The sequence below is a fragment of the Lissotriton vulgaris genome, chromosome 1_1 (assembly GCF_964263255.1).
Source record: "Lissotriton vulgaris chromosome 1_1, aLisVul1.2, whole genome shotgun sequence".
In the NCBI taxonomy this organism is placed as follows: Eukaryota; Metazoa; Chordata; class Amphibia; order Caudata; family Salamandridae; genus Lissotriton; species Lissotriton vulgaris.
The window spans coordinates 710882954-710901714 of record NC_141685.1 but is presented as its reverse complement, the minus strand read 5'-3'; the positions used below and the strand labels follow the sequence as shown (position 1 = coordinate 710901714).

At 43.3% G+C, this 18761-nt stretch overlaps 1 protein-coding gene across 1 annotated transcript in view; it reads right to left on the bottom strand.

The window, feature by feature from the left end:
* CRB1 (crumbs cell polarity complex component 1) overlaps nucleotides 1-18761 on the bottom strand; it is a 713161-nt gene that overhangs the window by 367003 nt on the left and 327397 nt on the right. The window contains exon 4 of the mRNA XM_086954812.1: nucleotides 8361-8500. Within this exon, the coding sequence (XP_086810938.1) occupies nucleotides 8361-8500 (140 nt within the window). The remainder of the gene's footprint in view (nucleotides 1-8360; nucleotides 8501-18761) is intronic.

Here is an 18761-nt window from a genome sequence, read left to right as displayed (position 1 = left end):
GTCCTTTGGAGTGCATGGAATTCGAGCCGGTTGTTCAGGTATGCTGGTCTGGTGTTGTGGAGGGCTTTGTGTGCTTTGGTGAGAATCTTGAAGGTGATTCTATCCTCAATGGGGAGCCAGTGGAGTGTGCTTAGGTGCTGGGAGATGTGGCAGTGTCTTGGCAGGTTGAGGACCAATCTTGGGAGGCGTTCTGGATGCTTTGTAGCTTGCAGGTGAGGTTTCTGTTTATTCCGGCATAAAGTGTGTTGCTGTAGTCGTCTGCTGGTGACGAGAGCGTGAGTGACGGTCTTCCTGTGTTCGAGGGGGATCAATTTGAAGGTCTTGAGTAGGATGTGGAGGGTATGGAAATAGGAGGTTGCAACGGAGTTGATCTGGCGGTCCATTTTGAGTTCGGAGTCCAGGATGATTCCGAAGCTGTGTGCGTTGTCCCTGGGGGTGGACGGGCTTCCGAGGGCGGGGGGCCACTAGGTGTCGTTCCAGGCATCGGGGTGTGGGCCCATGATGAGTACTTCTGTTTTATCAGTGTTGAGTAATAGGCAGCTGCTTTTCATCCATTTAGTGACTGCTTCCATGCCTTCTTGAAAGTTGTGTTTGGCTGCATTGTGTTCGTTGCAGGGAGAAGATAAGTTGGGTGTCGTCTGCGTATGAAACAATGTTGAGCCCGTGGGTTCTGATGATAGGGGTGAGCAGAGCCATGTAGACATTGAACAGGGTGGGGCTGAGGGAGGATCCCTGGGGGACTCTGCAGGTGGTTGGTGTAGGGTCTAAGAGGAAAGGAGGGAGTCTGACCCGCTGCATTCTGCCAGAGAGGAAAGAGTGGATTCAATTGAGGGCCTTGTCCCGGATCTCTGCGTCGTGAAGCCTGTGTGTTAGGGTGGGGTGAGAGACTGTGTCGAAGGCCGCTGAGAGGTTGAGTAGGATGAGGGCTACTGTCTCTCCTCTTTCCAGGAGAGAGCGGATGTTGTCTGTTGATGCGAGGAGGGCGGTTTCTACTCTATGGTTTTATCTGAAGATCAGGAGGAGTCGAGGATGTTGTGCTCTTCGACGAAGGTGACGAGTTGGCTGTTGATGGCTTTCTCGATTACTTTTGTTGGGAGCAGGGAGATGGGTCTCTAGTTTTTGAGGTCATCACTCTGCATAAACGCTGTGTCTGTAAAACAGCCTCTGAGAAAAGAGGAAAGGAGAAACACCCAAACAGGATCTAAAAGTGTAGACAGTGAGTTCAAAGCTCCAGTCTGCTTTAACTGTATAAAAGTAGGAGTCACTCACCCATTTTTCTTTCATTCCAGTTCTAACTTCTCTTTAACCAAGAAGTACTCGGAGGACTGCTCTGCAACCAGGGCTGGTGCCTAGCTGCCAAGCCAGCCTCCCAGAGGGGAAGGGAAATCACCAGGAGTGAACTTAAACCTCTTACCTTAAGAGCCTTGAAGCAAACATGCTGTTGAGAGAGGGATGGAGCTGGTTGATACTAATGAGGGTGATCAAGAGTCTTCCCCTTGTGGTAGCTTTATTTGCAGGTGTGTGAGACAGATAACGTCTTTGCTGTGGTGCCCAGGCACCTTATTCTAGTACTCGAGTGAACAGGATGGAAGGTGTTGAGTACCATTAACTCAAATAAGGAAAGCTGGCTTCTGGGCCCGAAACCTATGTTTAAGTCAACAGGTTCCATCATCTGCCCTTACTTTCTTTCATCACATCATCTTATTAATTAGGTCCTCCAAGAATCTAGGTGTTCTGCATCTGGTGATTTCAGCAAGAAATGTCTTCAGAAGCTCACTATTTCCTTTCTTCAACAACTTATATAAATCAATTCATTTGCTTCCTAAAGTTTATAAAGTAGCCCACATCCTAGTTTGAGAAAAGTCGAAGTAAGACAATACCCTCTTTGCTGGACGAATGACCTTTGCAAAGCAGTCGTTACACCGCAGTACGTTTACACTGCGGTCATTACAACGCAAGTCGTTACAACGACTTGCGCTGGATGGAGCTATACACTAATGAATAGTATGATTTACTATTCCAACACCTTCGCTACTGTTACGTAGGCTAGAGTTGGAATAGTAAATCATACTATTCCTAAGGTCAGCGCCCTCCCGCGCAAGTCGGTGTAACGACTAGCGTTGTAATAACTGCGATGTAACGTACCGCGGTGTAACGACCGCTTTGTAACATCACACATTTTCTTTGCTGGGCTCCTCAGGTACCAGCTCGACTGTCATCAATGATTTAAAAGTGCATTCGCAGGGCTGAGTGAACTCTGTCTTATTGTGGCTTACATTTAACCAGCAACTGTTCACCTGGTACTCGATTACTATAAAAAAATTGTACATTACTGGCAACTGCATAGTGAGTAATTATCAATGGTCCCTGATGGAGTGGCACCATAGCTCAAGGGGGTAAAGTGTTCACTGCCCCACCTACGGCTGACTTTCACTATTCAACTAAGAATAAGGGCGTCCATTTTTTGTTCTTGCATTAAGGCAGTGCTTAATTGTAACCAGTGGTTTCTGGTGCTCGGCACCAGAGCTTAATTCTTAGCACTGGCGCTTGTGACAGTCTGCCACATGGTGGTGCTGTCTGCCAAATATGGGTATACGCACAACAGCAGCTATTTAATAATTTGATATACATTAATAATCACTAATACGTGCCACCCAAGAGATTCTTATAGCTTTGGGAGCCTTGAATAGTATAAATTGTTACACCTCTATGATTGCGATGCATAGTAGTTGGGTTGGTACTGTAATTGGCACCGCTGGCAGAGCCAAAGGATGTTTCAAGCTGCTGTGTCCTTCTGATGAGGGCCCCGGCGCCTATTGTTTTACAAATTAACCACTGCATTAAGGCCCAAGCCCTCGCTACACCCACGATACAACAGTAGAGTTTCAGAAGCACAGGTATGTAAACTTATGATGAGCAACAAGAGAAAATCAGGAAGGTGCTTCAAATACACCCTCGCTCAGAGAAGAACAGTAGTAACTTTTCACGGTTACTTTATTTTTATTTTTTATTTTATTTACTTATTTGCAAAGTTTTATATAGCGCTGGCTAGACCCAGAGGTATCAGAGCGCTTTACATGAGGATCAGTGAGTTACAGGTTGCATAGACAAGTATAGACATCGGAAAAAGAAAAAAACATGAGGTCACACAATAATGTGAGATAATTAGCGTGTACACACGTCTTATGGAGAGTCAAGAGGTAGAGGGGGAATGGTAATTGGGGGTAGGGAATGCAGGTAGGAAAACACAACGGGGAGGTGAGGTAAACGATGTCCGATGTCCGGCTGGGTAGGTGCCGGCCGAGGGGTGAACCAGAGCCAAACTCCTCTATAGCTGCATATGACAGCTCCACCGGGCATCAGCTAAAGTAGTTCGGGCACCGCGGTATAATTTGCATAGTTGTATATAGTGCTGGTTAGACCCAGAGGTATCAGAGCACTTTACATGAGGCGTATGGAGAGTGAAGAGGTAGATTTGTTTTGTATAGCGCTGCCTTCGGTGCAGAAGCCACTTCGCAGTGCTACTTTACTGAAAGACATCTAGTCCACATTACGAGGCTCTTCATGCCTGGTGGTAAATGCAAGTGGACCTGAGCAAAGAGCCATCTGTAAAGTCAGAGTCGCGGTTCTGTTAGATATGTGACTGCATGTGAACTCTCCTTCCTAAGTGCAGTTGTCCAGCGGTTGTAGGTTGAGACAGTTTTGCCATATAACAGTTATGTAACAGCATGGCCTACTTGGTCAATGTCAGGCTGGACATTTGCTTTGACTAAGTGGCAAAATCTCAAAAACAATGTGGGGCAACCCTGTGTCCTTGGAACCTGGGTGAATCTAAAATATACTGAGCAGTCGTTCTCATGGGGAAGTTCTAAGCCTCCGCTTCGAAGCCAACAGTAAGAAAGTTATATGGTTGATTAGTACGAAAACCAGTTGTTGTATGGTTGTAAATATATTCATATATACATACGATAGATGCATGTGTGTGTGTGTGTGTGTATATATATATATATATATATATATATATATATATATATATATATAGGGACAGCACGTTATGAAATAAACCTTACTGTTTGGCACCAGCAATCGAGAGTTTGTGTCCAGTCCACGTTCGATATATATATATATATATATATATATATATATATATATATATATATATATATATATATATATATATATATATATAGATAGATAGATAGATAGATAGATAGATAGATATAGATATATATATATATATGTTTATACACACACACACACGCACACATATATATATATATACACACACACACACACACACATCAAAGATATAAGAAATACAACAAAGGACAGAAAAAGTAGGTGCTCCAAACAGACGGGGCAGTGATCGTGGTTAGTGAAGGATAGTGAACAATAGTGCGCAGTAATGCATGAAACCAGAAATGTTGACTTGAAGTCTCAAGTTTCTTTCGAAATCTAGACTCATAATAAACCAGACAGGTTAAAAACGTGGCAACATCAACCCAGAGTTCACAAAACGCTATACCATTAGGCAAATGTAAAGAAACGTGTGAAGGGTGCAGAGGAGAAAAAAAGTTAACCAACGTGTCAAAGGATTGTTCACATACACTGTTTGAGTCTTTTTTAAGCTCACCTTTGAGGAGCTCAGCCGAAAAAAATATATATAAACATAGTTTAACTTTGCTCAGTATGATAAATGAAATCAGATGTTTTTGCTGTGCTTACATATTGTGTGGAAAAGTTGTCTTCCTAGTAAATCATGGCTTCCCCTTTGACTCAGGTAAGCCCAAACGATTGTACTCAAGGCCGCTATTGCCGGTGTTGACAGAATAGCCGGCTGCAGGATTTGCATTGTGTAATCTTGAGAATAAACCACTAACATATGTTTCAGCCATAACAAACTCAAAGGGCTTCTCCTAGAACTACCCACTTCATAGCAAAGGTGACTCAACAGCGTGTTAGTATTTTTACTCGGTGAATCTGGGACAATTATATTTTACCCAGCATGAGCAACAGTTAGCCGTACTTTCTTCTAATTGCCCTGAAGTTACTACTCTCAAACCCGGAATTACATCGTTGTGTTTTCTTTTCCGATACCTGTTCTTCTATAAATGCTTGGGGCCTGACTGTAAAGCTTTGCACTATTGCAAAATATTTTTTCCAGCCATTTTATTGATTGCCTGATAGAGAATGAAGCTAACATGTGTTGCTCTAATCTTAGCCTGCAATAGAACAAATGTCTAATTAATAAAAATGCAAAGAGGGCACTATTTATTGTAAATGTATGTGACTATGGTCTAAATATTCCCCTTGTATTCCCATTTTACATGTTTTGGGGCCCATTTATACAGGCATGTAAGAGATAATAATAGCAGTGGCGGCTGCCGACAAGTAGTATAGGTGAAGCGGTGGGGGGTTCGAAAAATAAACTGAAAGCTACTTCCCTCCTGCTGGACGCCACCTTGCCTCACCTCCAGCCTCTTCTGCTCCTGTGTGAAGCAGGGAGCACACACAAGCTCCCCTAAGCCAATTACGAAGCTGCTGTCACCATGACAGCAGTGCCGTGATTGGTCTGAGCGTTGTGGTTCGGTGCTCAGACAGGGAATTTGAGCCTGTGCATGTTCTCCAGCCAGTCAGTAATACAGCTGCTGTAGCACATGCAAAGAGACCATGACTGTTTGGCCAGCCCAAGACGGACAGCCAAACTGTCATGCGCACTTAAGTGCCCCAACCACTCCGCCCCTGCTGCCTGTGATGACAGCACAGCCCCTCCCCATAGTACTCTTAAACCGCTCTTACATGCTTTGTAAGTGTCAGTTTGTCTGAGTTGGCCATGTGATTATAGCCACACAAGCTGAAGTGCCTGTGATGTCACAGGAGAATGTTGAGGCTAGTGGAAAGAGAGTCGCTTGAATCTGGCAGTGACAGAAGCAGAATGTGCAGGACTCGTCTGGACATTTCTCCTGAGAAGGCCTTCCTGCAGAGAAACTACTCTAGAGTAGGTCTTCTCTTAAAGGACTATCTTTGAGTCTCCCATAGTTAGCATGGAATAGGCATGAGAATGCTGCTGTCACAACTGAAAAGGTAGAGCAACTAAGCTACATTGCCAAGTCACTGATGTGAGAAATAAACCCTACTATTTTTGGATTTTAGGTACGTTACTAAGAGCCATATAAGCATTACTCTTCTAAAGAAAACACTTGGTGACACAGACTCGCAGATGGTAGGTCGAATGGGTGAACGAGTCCGAGAGCTCTATCAAGGGGACAGTGAACCACAGAACCTTATGCAGAATCAGGAAGGGCCTACAAACAACATCATTTAGAAACTGCACTAGGAAAAAGGCAATGGATAAGTACATTGTAAACTATCGTGCCCCTGGTAAAGATAGCCTTCCATCTGTTCTACGATAAAGCAGACTGCCATGTGACAAGGAAGGGAAATATGGTATTACATATGGGGGCGCCTAGTCCCGTTTAATATATGTAGGAAACTTAGTAACCTCCTTCCACCCACAGGTTAATGGCAAACATGATGTAACGGAAAGAAAATATCAGGAGGTCTCCTGCCCTGTGGTACAAGTCTCCACCCATGGTGCAGGAACTTAACACTTGAAGAGTTGGAAGACGCATGACGGCCTTTGCTGGGCCACAGTGAAACTGGCAAGGTGGATCAGTAAATGATAAACAAATCTTTACCAGATCATGAACAACTGATTGTCAGGCCTGGCACTGGCCAAGATCTTTTGATTTTACGAAAATTATATCTATATTATACTTACTTTAAAGGACTTTCTGCTATCCCTCTTCATCCATTGGGCCGTTATTGTGCAAGTCACCTTTTATTTCTATCCACCACACCATAAAGCATGGAGAAAGAGTCAGCCTACTTCCGCCATTGCCTAACTTCACTGAGAATGACAGATTTTTTTTTCCTTTCACAAACACATCCACATTCAAAAGAGTTCCCTTTGGTGTCAGAGGCTACTCTGGCAGCAGTAGCTTTAGGAGACTCCCCAAATATATTTTTTCTATTAACTAATATTTTATTTTGAGTGCCAAGCGCTAGGCAGCTCACACAATGATAAAACTTTGCAACAAGTATGACAAAACAAGCACTGACAAAACCAGTAGGAATGCCAGACATGTTGGTTTTGCCAATGCTTGTTTAAAATGGTTCAAATAGCCCCAGGCTGGCAAAGGTATATAAAGTCATACTGGTGCGAAGTTCATTCGGATGTTGAGCTTGTTATGAAAATGTGAATGTAAAAAGTCCTTTCCCGGTTTAATCATAGCAGTGAAGGGCCATCCTGTCATGGTAGATACTAATATCTGAGAAAATTGAGATGGATAAAGAGAAATATTTAATAACAATATAAGGCTGCATGCTGCCCTGAGATATTGATTCACATAAAAAAAAATATTTAGGGCAAAATCTACTCCCCTTCAAAAATCACCTACACAGATGGGAGGGTAATGGATTGGAGGCTTTTGAACCTAAATGTATATCTTCTAGTGAATCATGGCCCAGCAGGACAGCTGTAACTGGTTTACATTTAATCAATTAACTAAATTGCAATTATGTCCACCTAACGTGAAGTGTGGCATTATCCATGACCGAGTTTGTATGCGGCAGAACTGTTAATGGGAACGACTCTGGCCATTCAGCTACTGGTCTTAGGCAGAGTGGAGACACTAGAAGAAACAAACTCAGTGGCGTAGCTGTGGTGGGAGGGGCGGTCCTCCCTGGGTGGCATTTTTTGGGGGGTTGGCGGAGGTGAGCAAGTCACGTCTGCGGACTACCACCATCCCCCAAATCCGCAAACAAGTTGTCTGTCAGCCACAACCACTCCAGCCTCCCTACCCCCCCTGGAACAAGTCGTCTGTCAGCTGCCGCATACTACCTGCTCTTACCGGGCAGCAAGGTTAGGGGCAGTGCTGGGTGGCAGTAGGTCTAGCTATGCCTCTGAACAAACTAAATGTACATCCATGGTGTTTAGAGCCGTTGTCATGTGGTGCAGACATGCAAAAAGGTAGCACTCCTGTTATTTAGTTGCACAGGAACTTAAGGGTGCACTACATTTGAAGAAGCCAGGTTGCTGATCATCACTTCGGTGGGAATGTTTAAACCCCCTTCTTCTGTTACCACCACAACACTGGTGCATTTCATCAGGAGGGGAGAGGAGAAGCAAGAGGGGAGGGGAGGTGAGGGAAGTAGAGGAGAGGCTTAGATTTAGAGGTAAATGGTAAGGGAAAGGAAAGTATTGAAACAAGGGGGTGAGAGTGAGACTAGGCGCTAATGGAGGAAGTAGCAGCAATTAGTCTAAACCTCTACATTTTTGTACAAGCTAAAAAATATACCTGGAAGGCAACCGCATGTGTAGTTCCCATTGGTGTCGTGACAGGTTCCATTATTGTAACATGGCTGTGACCAACACAGTGGTATTAACGTCTCACAGTGCAAACCCATGAATCCTGTATTTAAACAGTCACAACTGTACCTGGAACAAAAATAAACATATATTAGGTGTTGTAGTAAAATAACAATTACTCATAAATACTTTAGGTCAGTGAGCATGTTTCTATCACAATCCTATACCACACAACAATTACCTTTTTAAATCACAAACAAATTGAAAATAGACTTTGGTAAAGTTAACTCTTTTTTGGAGCAAATTTCAAAATTGTACGGATTTCTAAAAGAATTCTAGCTTTCAAGGAGTACCCATATACCTACACCATAACACATTCAGAAATATTAAAATTGTAAATTTCCGAATGGTAAATTGTAATGGGTAAGTGCATTTGCTAACTTTCTTTTGTGCCTCAAATGTTTTTTGAATCCCTCCAAACTTGTGCATTTATGGTTGTCCAGCAATATTGTTACATTTCCCCACCCTGGTGGGCCAATGAGCCCAGTTAATAACATTATATTTTCTAGACTTCCTGTTGCTGACGGAATTGGGGTTTAAAGTAATATTAGTTTGTGTGTGCCCTTACTCAAATCCTGCTCTTCTCCGCACCAGCAAATCCTGTTCAGCAGTCCTTGGAATGCCCATTGTCTACTGTCTCCAGCTTCGTCCTGCTAGAGATTTTGAACTTCAAAAAACCAAAAAAGAGACTAAGTCCGAATGTAGAAATCTTCACTGCGACTTCGTCCAGCTGCTCCTTGACGACGAGGCATCCTCCTCGGACACCACCTTCAACCTTGCCCCGCTGAACTTTACCTTCTCAGACAACTTTTTTGTTAAAATTTCTTACGTCTGAAGGAATGCGCGACAGGGCCCAATCCATCTTTTGTACCCGTTCGCCAATATTTTCTCACTTTGACTTGGTCTTGCATGACTAGATGTCCACGGTTGGAGCTTTGATCTTTTAGGTGCTAGTTTTCACTTTAACCCCTTCCACGCTGATGACGAGCTGGGCTCGTCATGGCGTAGCCTCCTCGCACGCTGATGACGAGCCCAGCTCGTCACGTAACATGCGATTTAAAAAATCTCAGCGTGCGAGCGGAATTCCGCTAGCGCGCATGAGGTTAAACTTCAAAAATTCATAAGTCTGGTTCCACTAATTGAGTTTTTGTCGTCTTGGTGTCAAATAATTTATTAAAATGTACTCTAGTTTTCTAAATTGGTGTGGTATTTTTCTTGCGTCTTTTAACTTCATTACTGCTTGTGTGCTGCATAAATACTTTACGCATTGACTTTAGGTTAAGCCTGACTGCTTTCTTCCAAGCTGCCAGATGGTTAGGCACAGGTTAGGGGTTCACCCCGACAGGGATTGTGGCTGCTGTTTGAACAAAGTTAACATCCCACTCAATGAACAACCCAATTTCTCACAGCAATGCTTGCACTTTTTCCCATTTCTGGATCAGACGCATATAAGGGTTGGTTTTAGTACTTCAGTGCTTCACAACCACAGTCCTAGAAGCTCTGTTCTACATTGAATATTTGCAATTCTTTCTTTTTAAGACTTAACCAAATGCATTGTCAAAGCACATCTATTTGAAACCTACCGGCTCCCTGCTGCCTTCCCAGGGGACCGAGGTCTTCAATCTTCGGCCTGTTAAATTGGGACACTGCTCAGTTATGCAAAGTGAACTTTGTTCAGCTTCATTTTGCCTAGCCATGACTGCTCAAACGTGGGTCTGATCTGCAACGTTTCTGCCATAAAATGTCATTAACCAAGGTAAATCATGTCTTCTATCAATTCTTTGAAGAGGTGGCATCACCTCTGAACCTCCCTATGCACATTTCAAAAACTAGAGAGGACTTGAATGAAGCTCAGAATTCCAACGTGTCAGCATGCCCCAGATATTTGTACACTAGCAGAATTCAATTTGGATCAGCTTGCACAAGTCACAACCACGAGCAATCACTCATCCCCCCTTCAAATCAATTTTGCACTCTAAAACGCAGACCTAAAAAGTTTAGAACACTATGACCATGGTCTTCTTAGGAATGATGTTGATTTTCAGAGTCAGACTTTACTGAAAGGCAATCAGTTCTGTTACAGGGATTCTGCGCAAACACAGAACTGTGCACAAAGACTTAGGACCTCAGTGAATTAGGGTGTGCCAAACCTCACCTTAGTACCCAAAATCCCCTACCAGACTAGCAATCAGTGTCACATTAGCTCTTCGTCCTATAGCAAAGAAACCAATGATTAGACAACCTAGAACAAGTGACTTAGGACCATCTCAGGAATGGTAGGAAGTGAGAACACTCTTTTGTTATACATTCATACCAGTCCACAACAGGAGTAAAACAGAGACACAATAAGTTAAAATGTTTAGTTTAACGACGTAATCTCAAGCACAGTATTTTAATCAACATAAGCATACATATGATTAATAATAATACGGTCAGCATGGTTACAATTCCATAAAATCCAAAAGGAGGAATCATATTATAATGATAGGGCAAACAGGTGATAAAAGCGCCTATTTAGGAACTATATGTATTATAAAACTAGAGAACGTCTCTTGAGCTTTTTAAGGGGGACCCCATTTCCCTGTCAGCTCAGTAAGTGTAAATTACATCAGGACCGGTTAGTCTCTCTGCATGCCTGAAATTTTCCAAGTGTGTTCAATTTTGGCCAGTGTGCTATGATAAAGGCGCCAGAATGCTACTCGGCTTGCAGCTGCCACGATGTTGTGTCTAGAATGTGTTACACGGACACGCCGATAAACAGGCTCGCACGTTATGATAACCTTGGCGGCTCAGCACTCACTGTACAGACTGGGGGCACGATGGATGTCTAGAGATGTCGAAAAACAAACCTTTTCTCATGTATAGACCTTCGTGAAAGCTAACTCAGCAAAAACAGCTAAGCAGTGCCGTGTGCAAAAGCAGCAAAAAGGAAAAATGTTGTTTAAAGTCCTAATAAGCCATGCTAACTTCACATGCACGCAGAAAGAGGCCCATAAACCATACTACAGTTCCTCAACTTGTTCTTCCTTTTGGTGTCAGATTCCTTCTTAAATTATTTTAAAGTCGAACTGAAGCTCATAAACTTGTCTCGTCTTTGCTCGATGGAATAACTGTGGGTCCTCTTCATTATTTTGTCACCAGTTCTGGCAGTGGCGCAATGAAACTTGAGGAGCCCCCCACCCGGCAAAGTACTTGGAGGGGGCCCCCTATGCTCTGGAACCAGCCAGGAGCTTTTTGGCCTGGGAACCACCACCCGTGCACAGTGCCGCAGTCCCTGGAGCTCGGGCTTCCTCCGCACCGCGGTGGCTAATGTTAAGCCACTGAGTTCTGGTACTTGAATCCCATGTGTGGTATTTGGAAGTGCCTGTGAAGGCTCGTCAAGGGCTGTACATTGACAAACGCCCTACTCTGCACATAAGAGGGTTACTGAAACTGGACACAATTAGCTTCTCCAAAAACGTTTACTCTATCTTAGGAGCCCTAGGATCTAAAGCTGATGAAGGCGCTCTTAGTCACCCATTTCGTCTGCCCATCCTTTCGAGATAAGATAAGATATTTTATTTTGCCTGATTAGTTAAAATCTTTGCAAATACATAGCAAGAGTTATTCCCATTATACACAATTAAATACAATTAAAACAGTTAAAAGATACGTAATCTAAAAGTCATCGCTTGCATGTTCTATATTTATACATTATTCACAAAGACTCTTGCATCTCGTGTAGTGCTATCTGCCAATGACTACAACAACTTCCCAGATCGAATGGCACAGCTTAGTCAAGACCACTGTCCAGATTGAAGATCTGGTGATTAAAATGCTGATACAGCTAAAACAAAGTATTGAGTTAATATTATACGTATAAAGTTTATCAACATGGTTCGGATAGCAGCAGGGTTTTAAGTCTCTTTGTTGCAGTCTCAAAAAATGTTGTTAGCCGACAGTTGAGCTGAACGTCAGTGGGTTTAAAGCATAGCTTCACTGCCTGCCTACAGGAACGGATGCCGTAATGCCTGAAGAAAGGGCGCAACAAGGTGCATCCTATGTCCTTTAAGTTGGGGCACTTGCAGATAACGTGGATGATGTCTTCCTTCCCACTTCCACATAGGCGACAAATCGGAGAGCCACCTTTCCTTTCCCATGGTGGAAGATGGGGCTTAATCGCAATTACCCCCGGCCGCAACCTCAAAAAGTTTTCCTTCTTACTTATCTTGAATCGGTACTCAAATAGGCTTGGGGTTTCAGCCTTAAATAGTCACTTAGCACTATCCAGCCGTGTGCCTTATTAGTGAGAGTTGCTTTGTCTTCTAAGACAGATAGCATTGATGTTGTTTTTCGTGCTGCTTTTTTAAAGAAAGATGGTCTGTTGGAACAGCCCAGAGATCAGACAGGCCCAGTAACTCAATTGAATCGAGCAAGTAATCCCTGGCTGGGCATTTTTCTTGGCTGACCAGGGCTTTCCAAAGATGGAAATTTAAAGATACTACCTCAGCGCTTCGGATTTTATGCCAACTTTTAACATAGGTGCTCCTCTTTTCAACCGTTTGTCTTTGAATCCCAAATTCTAACCGGATTTGAGCCGGGGAGCCATATTTTGGGAGGTGGAAAATTGCTCTGTAGGCGTTAGCTATTACGACATCTAAAACTGCTGCATCTTTGCCTTTTAGAGCCTCACTCCCATATGACAGTGTCGGCAGCAGTTTAGCCCTCAAGACCTGTAAAAAGGGTTCAACCGTGAGGCTGGGGAGCTGTCTCTTCAATGACTTCAGGGCTAGATACGTGGTGGTCCCCTTTCTTCGGATGGACTCTAGCTGGAGTTTAAATGTATTTTTATGATCCATTAGGATTCCCAGGTATTTATAGCTTTGTACTTGGTCCAAGCATTGGCCGTTAAGGAACCAACTATTGGTCTTCTTTTTATGATGGTTGACTGCCATAATTTTCGTCTTCTTGAGGTTCATTTTTAGGGAGTTCCGCTTAGAAAAACTGTTTGTCGTGTTTATCAAATGCTGAATGCCAATTGGTGTCCTACTAATTAAAACCAGGTCATCCACATATAGCAAGTTTGACATTAGCTTGTTCCCCAAGTTGGGAGCATAAGATACGCAACTGTCCAACTCCCCAGGCAGGTTGGCCAAAAAAAGATTAAAGAGGGTCGGGGCCAGGACGCACCCCTGCTTGAGGCCCTTAGAGGTCTTGATGCGTTTTCAGATGTATGCCCCTTCACCTAGTTTAACCCTGATCCATGTGTCTGTGTGCAGCTGTTTTAGCCGGTCCAAAAGAGTGGTTGGAATACCCCAATTGTCCAGTTTTACCCAAAGTTTGGAACGGTCGACATGGTCGAAAGCGGCTGTATAGTCAATAAATCACAGGAAGAGAGGCATCTTTGAAGTTTTGGCTGCATCCATTAGCAGTGTGAGAGCCAGTATGTTTGTTGTAGTTCCTTGGCCGCTACGGAACCCGGTTTGATAGATGGGGATGATGGAATGGTCTGAAGCCCAAGATGTTAGCTCGTCCAAGATTGTACCGGCATAGTATTTGGCGTCTACGTCGAGGAGGGCGATCAATCGGTAGTTATTTGGGTAGTTTCTATTGGCTTGCTTAAAAATTGGGCTAATAATAGATCCTTTCCAAGATTCCGGAATGGTAACCGTGTTTTTTAAGCTCTTGAAAACTGGTAATAGAGCCTTGCTCCAAAAGTTGGCATCATGTTTATACAGTTTCAGTGGTATCCCGTTAGGGCCGGGCGCTCCCATGTCTCTTCCCTTGGTTATTAAGCCTTTTATCTGTTTTTCTGTGGGGGCGTACCCTTCTTCTTCTATAGGGTCTGTGGGGTCTGAATTCCCAGCCATCGGCGTCCCCTGTTGCTTATAGATGTTGGTGTTGCTGACCAAGTGTGTCACTTTTCTCTTGTTGGGGGATTCGATGACAGATGTCACGGTATCTGCTCCCTTGTTATTGAAGTGAGCGGAAAGGTAATCAACCCAGATGTTCTCTGCTATATTGGAACTGATTCCATGGTGGTTCGGATGATTTATCTTATGAATTGTTTGCCAGAACTTGGCACTATTATGTTGCTTGGCATCGAGCAAAAATTTGGCCCACGTTTCGTCGTTCTTTTGCCTTATTTTTCTCCACTTCGTCCGTCTAAGTGGTGCCTTCGTTTGTCTAAGGGATGACTGTAGCTCAAAGTTCCCCGGTGTTTTTCGCAGTTGACGAAGGGTTCGGTTTATGGTGCATTTGAGGCTCTTAGTTTCTGGACTGGAATTTATTTTTTTGATCCCTCTTCTAGTTGTCTTGATTTGGCCCCTGTCCTAGTTGCAAAATTACAACTAAAGGTCTTAATAAAGTTTTCCCATGCTGTTTCAATTGGGATACCATTTTCTTTTTCCCTCTCAAACAATGTTTTTGCAGTGGCTGAAAGGGCTTCAATATTGTTGACATTGCACCTTAAACGCATTAAATTAGAGACTTCTTCGGTGCTAATTGGTTTCCAGATGTCTAGTGTAGCGACTGATCTCGTTTTCAACGTTATTTCCTGTGGAAGGTGATCGCTCTGAGCCATATCACCTATTTTGAAGGTTGATATTTTATCGAACATGGCTACTGTTGCAAACATGTAATCCAGATGGGAGGATGTTTTTCACGAGTGAAAAGTGGCAACTGGTGGAATATCCTCAGGAAAGCGCCCATTCAATGCTCTTAGATTTAGATGTTCTAGTTCTTGTAACAGGTGTCTAGCCAATCTTGAGGGTTTGCTGTTGTTTGCTTTACCCTGAGTCGGTATTCCCCAACGTGAAGTGAGTTCGTACACAGGGCCGCCATCTTGGCTTGACCCAAGGAGGTGTAGATTGAAATCGCCAGAAACGATAATATGGTCAGTTTCTGCTCATCCATAATCCGCTTTATTTCATTTGACAGCTCCTTTACAGACAGTTGTTTATGTTTTTGATGCACGTAGGTGTTAATTATTATTACTTCATGTATCGCGTAGTTAAATTTGAGCCTTATCAGTATTGCATGAACAGCGTTGGGTGATGTAATTTTCACCTCAATGGGCTTTGTTGAGCCCATTGTATTAATCGAAGTCAATATCATTAGTCCCCCAGAACAGCAACCAAAGTTTGACCCCTTTGTTGCCGGGACAAAGTCGGAGCAGTAACCTTGGAAATCCTTGGCGTTCTCTTCCCAAGTTTCCTGGAGAAGTATTAAGTCAAATGTTTTCAAATAGTTGGCTACTTCCTGGTCGTCTAATTTGGCTCCTAGACCGTTAATGTTCCAAATGCAGAGTTTAGTTTGTCCTTGAACAAGTGAGGCTGTCTATGGGGTTTCACTCACTTGTCACTTTGGACAATCTATTAATATTGTGCGTGTTATTTGCGGCCGCACTTCGGGACCCGGCTTCTCAATTGGAATTAGTTTTCCAGAATTTCTGCCTAACTTAACTCCTTCTGTTCGGGCCGAGAATTTACTGGGGGTTCTACTTCTTGCCCCTCTTAGTACTGAGGTGGTAATTTGATCTGGGGCAGTGGTTGGAGCTTTTAGAAACGGAGTTCGATAAGGAGATTTCAATTTGACTAACATTACTATACCCCAGTGCTTGAACATACTTTCCTCTTCCTTGATTTTGTTTGCGATTTCACTTGAGCTCCATCTTGTCCTCGTCACCTCCTGGCCTAGGGGGTTATTATTTGGAAGGAATTCTATGGAAAGTAAATCCTTTGAGTTTATGTTTCCAAGACTCGGGATAGAGTTTAAGAGTCGTAATACATTCCCTCTGTTTAATATGTCATCTCTTCCCCGTGATATGTATTCCGGAATGAAAGTGATGCTGACCACTTCATCAGTTATCCTTTCCTTGATTTTATTAGTAGGGGTTATGACCTGTAAAAGAGGACATAATTGCAGAGATGTGTTCTTTTCTACTCCTTGGATAACAGATTTGGGAGAAGGTGGTATGAGGGCAGATAAAGACTTGGTTTTGCAGGGTGTCGCAATCCTTTGCCGAGCCCCCTGGCGGCAATTTTTGTTGGTCCTCATTTTTTGACAAATGGACTTCAGTGGATAATCCCCCCTGGGGTTGGATTTCCTTGGTGTTTTTTGAGGTTGGCGAATTTCTGAAATGTTGTTCTACTAATGTTGCCTCCTGCCTTGTATTCGTTGTTGAGAGGTTCCTTCTTGCTGGCTTTTTTGCAATTAGTGGTGTGTCCTGCCGCTCTATCACTATTGGGGACGTCCTACTTTCAGGACTTGACGGTGGCCCCGGGGGGACAGCCATAGTTGTGAGGGGCTCTACGATGGACTGATCCAACCTGCCAAGCAAAGCAGAGCGATGGCTGGACCCGGTTTCATCATGGACGGAGACTGGTTCCACTGCAAGGAAAGGTGGTTTGCTCAATGTGTTTAGAACATGAGGTAGTGGCTTCTTATTACGACGCTTCCGTTTTTGTTTTTTAGAAGCTTTGTGTACTGTAGGGTATTTATTTGAAGGAGCTATTTCGAAAGAGTCTGTACAACAAGAACAAAGGGCCAGAAGTACAACTTTTTTTATGGTCACAATCCAGGTACTTCGTAGAATATGCTAGTTTGCGACCAAAAAAAGCTTTTTACAATGTACACAATCATGGTAATAATAGCATCCATAAAAGGAAAAACAATATACTCTTAAATGGATTGGGAGGGCAAATATATTGGGAGGTATGTAAATAAAATCTACCAGTAGTCTTTCACTCAGGCAGCTTAATGCTAATGGGTTTCGATGAGCTTTGGTTTATTCCTGTGACACAAATTCTACTGCTGTGCCTCCTTACTCCCCATACTTATCCAGGTGGTTGATAAGTGTACGCCTCACCTCAGGAAGAAAGCAGCTAAGCAGCAGCTGCTGGTAGGATGGGACCACATAGTTGTTGATGGACAGTTCATCAACATCAGGCCCTAAAATTTGACATGTAAATTGTGGAGCTTGAAATAGACGTCCTAGATCAGGCAAACGCTACTTTACCATCTAAGGACTGAGATTACCAGTCATTCCAGGCTGGCGCTGGAGCTGTAAAACAACGATGCACACCAGATTCCACAGTCACCATCAAGGCCATGTCTACCTCAGTCAGTATTCTAGTAACATCTGAAGAAAGTGGAAAGATACCATAGAACCTTTGGCGCCATCTACACGAGGTCAGTGATAGCAAACCCACATTGTTTGTGATAAAATAAGTAAATAAATAGGGTTGGCACTTCGCCATAAAGCATTTATACAACTAGAACACTCCCTTCACTGCCAGAAATTCAAGATTCTGATTTTGTACAAGATGTAGGTAGCATTTCAGCAAAAACAATGGTTACACTCTATGAATCTTCAGAATACATATTTTATGTGCTTGTCCATCGAGACCACTGGTAAAGATAGACCTTTTGGCCACAATACGGCTCGGGGTCTTTAAGAGATCGCTGACTCCAGTAGCAACTTGTCTGTCACTACAAAGGGTCCATTGCTATCCTTCCCTGAATCACTCAATTGCTTAATTGACGCCTGGGTAGATAATATTTAAGAATCACCCAATTTCAGTCACTGCAGGATAACATTTCTAGATGAATCAGGGCATGGGATTCATTGCAGCTACATGTGTTTCTTTGCCTGACTGAAATATCTTAAAATCCTGTACTGAAATGCATGGACTACAATTCCCACAATGCAGCGGGTAGTGGTTCTGAAAACGTGGAGAGCTCTTTGTAGCTTAGTGAGATGTATGATCCCCATGGATCTAAGTACCCTGCTTCTCTTTCTCTTTCAGGACACAAAGATGGAAAACGAATACCGTGGCTCTCCAGGTGCAAGCTTTTACTCAGGGCATTTCCTGGTGGCACAATGTGTCTCCAAGTAACACTTGCATTGAGCATGTTCTTTATGCTTCTAAACAATATCCAGCTTGCAAAACGTTGCCATCTCTACAGTGTCTTTTTCTTAGCTCTTGTTTTCCTGCTTTGTGCATTTGTTGATGCTCTGTTTCTCTGTTTCCTCTGATGCAGCCTTTGTTGAGATTTCTTTGTAGTGTAGGTTTGCTCGTGTCTTATTAGCACCAGTGCTTTATATATGTACTTTTGTTCAGAACCTGACTGCTGGTATCTCCACTAGACATCCTCTTCTCCCTTGCATTGTCCTGTTCGTGCTGAACGCACACAGAATACGGTCTTGTGTATTCACTTATGCCTCAGTATGGAGAGACAGAAGTCTTTTCCTGCTGCTTCTTTCCATGAGCCGGTAGGATGTTAATGATGTAGTAGGAGCTAGCTCAAATGTGCATACAATTTCCCAAGCAAGCCCTGGAAATTCTCG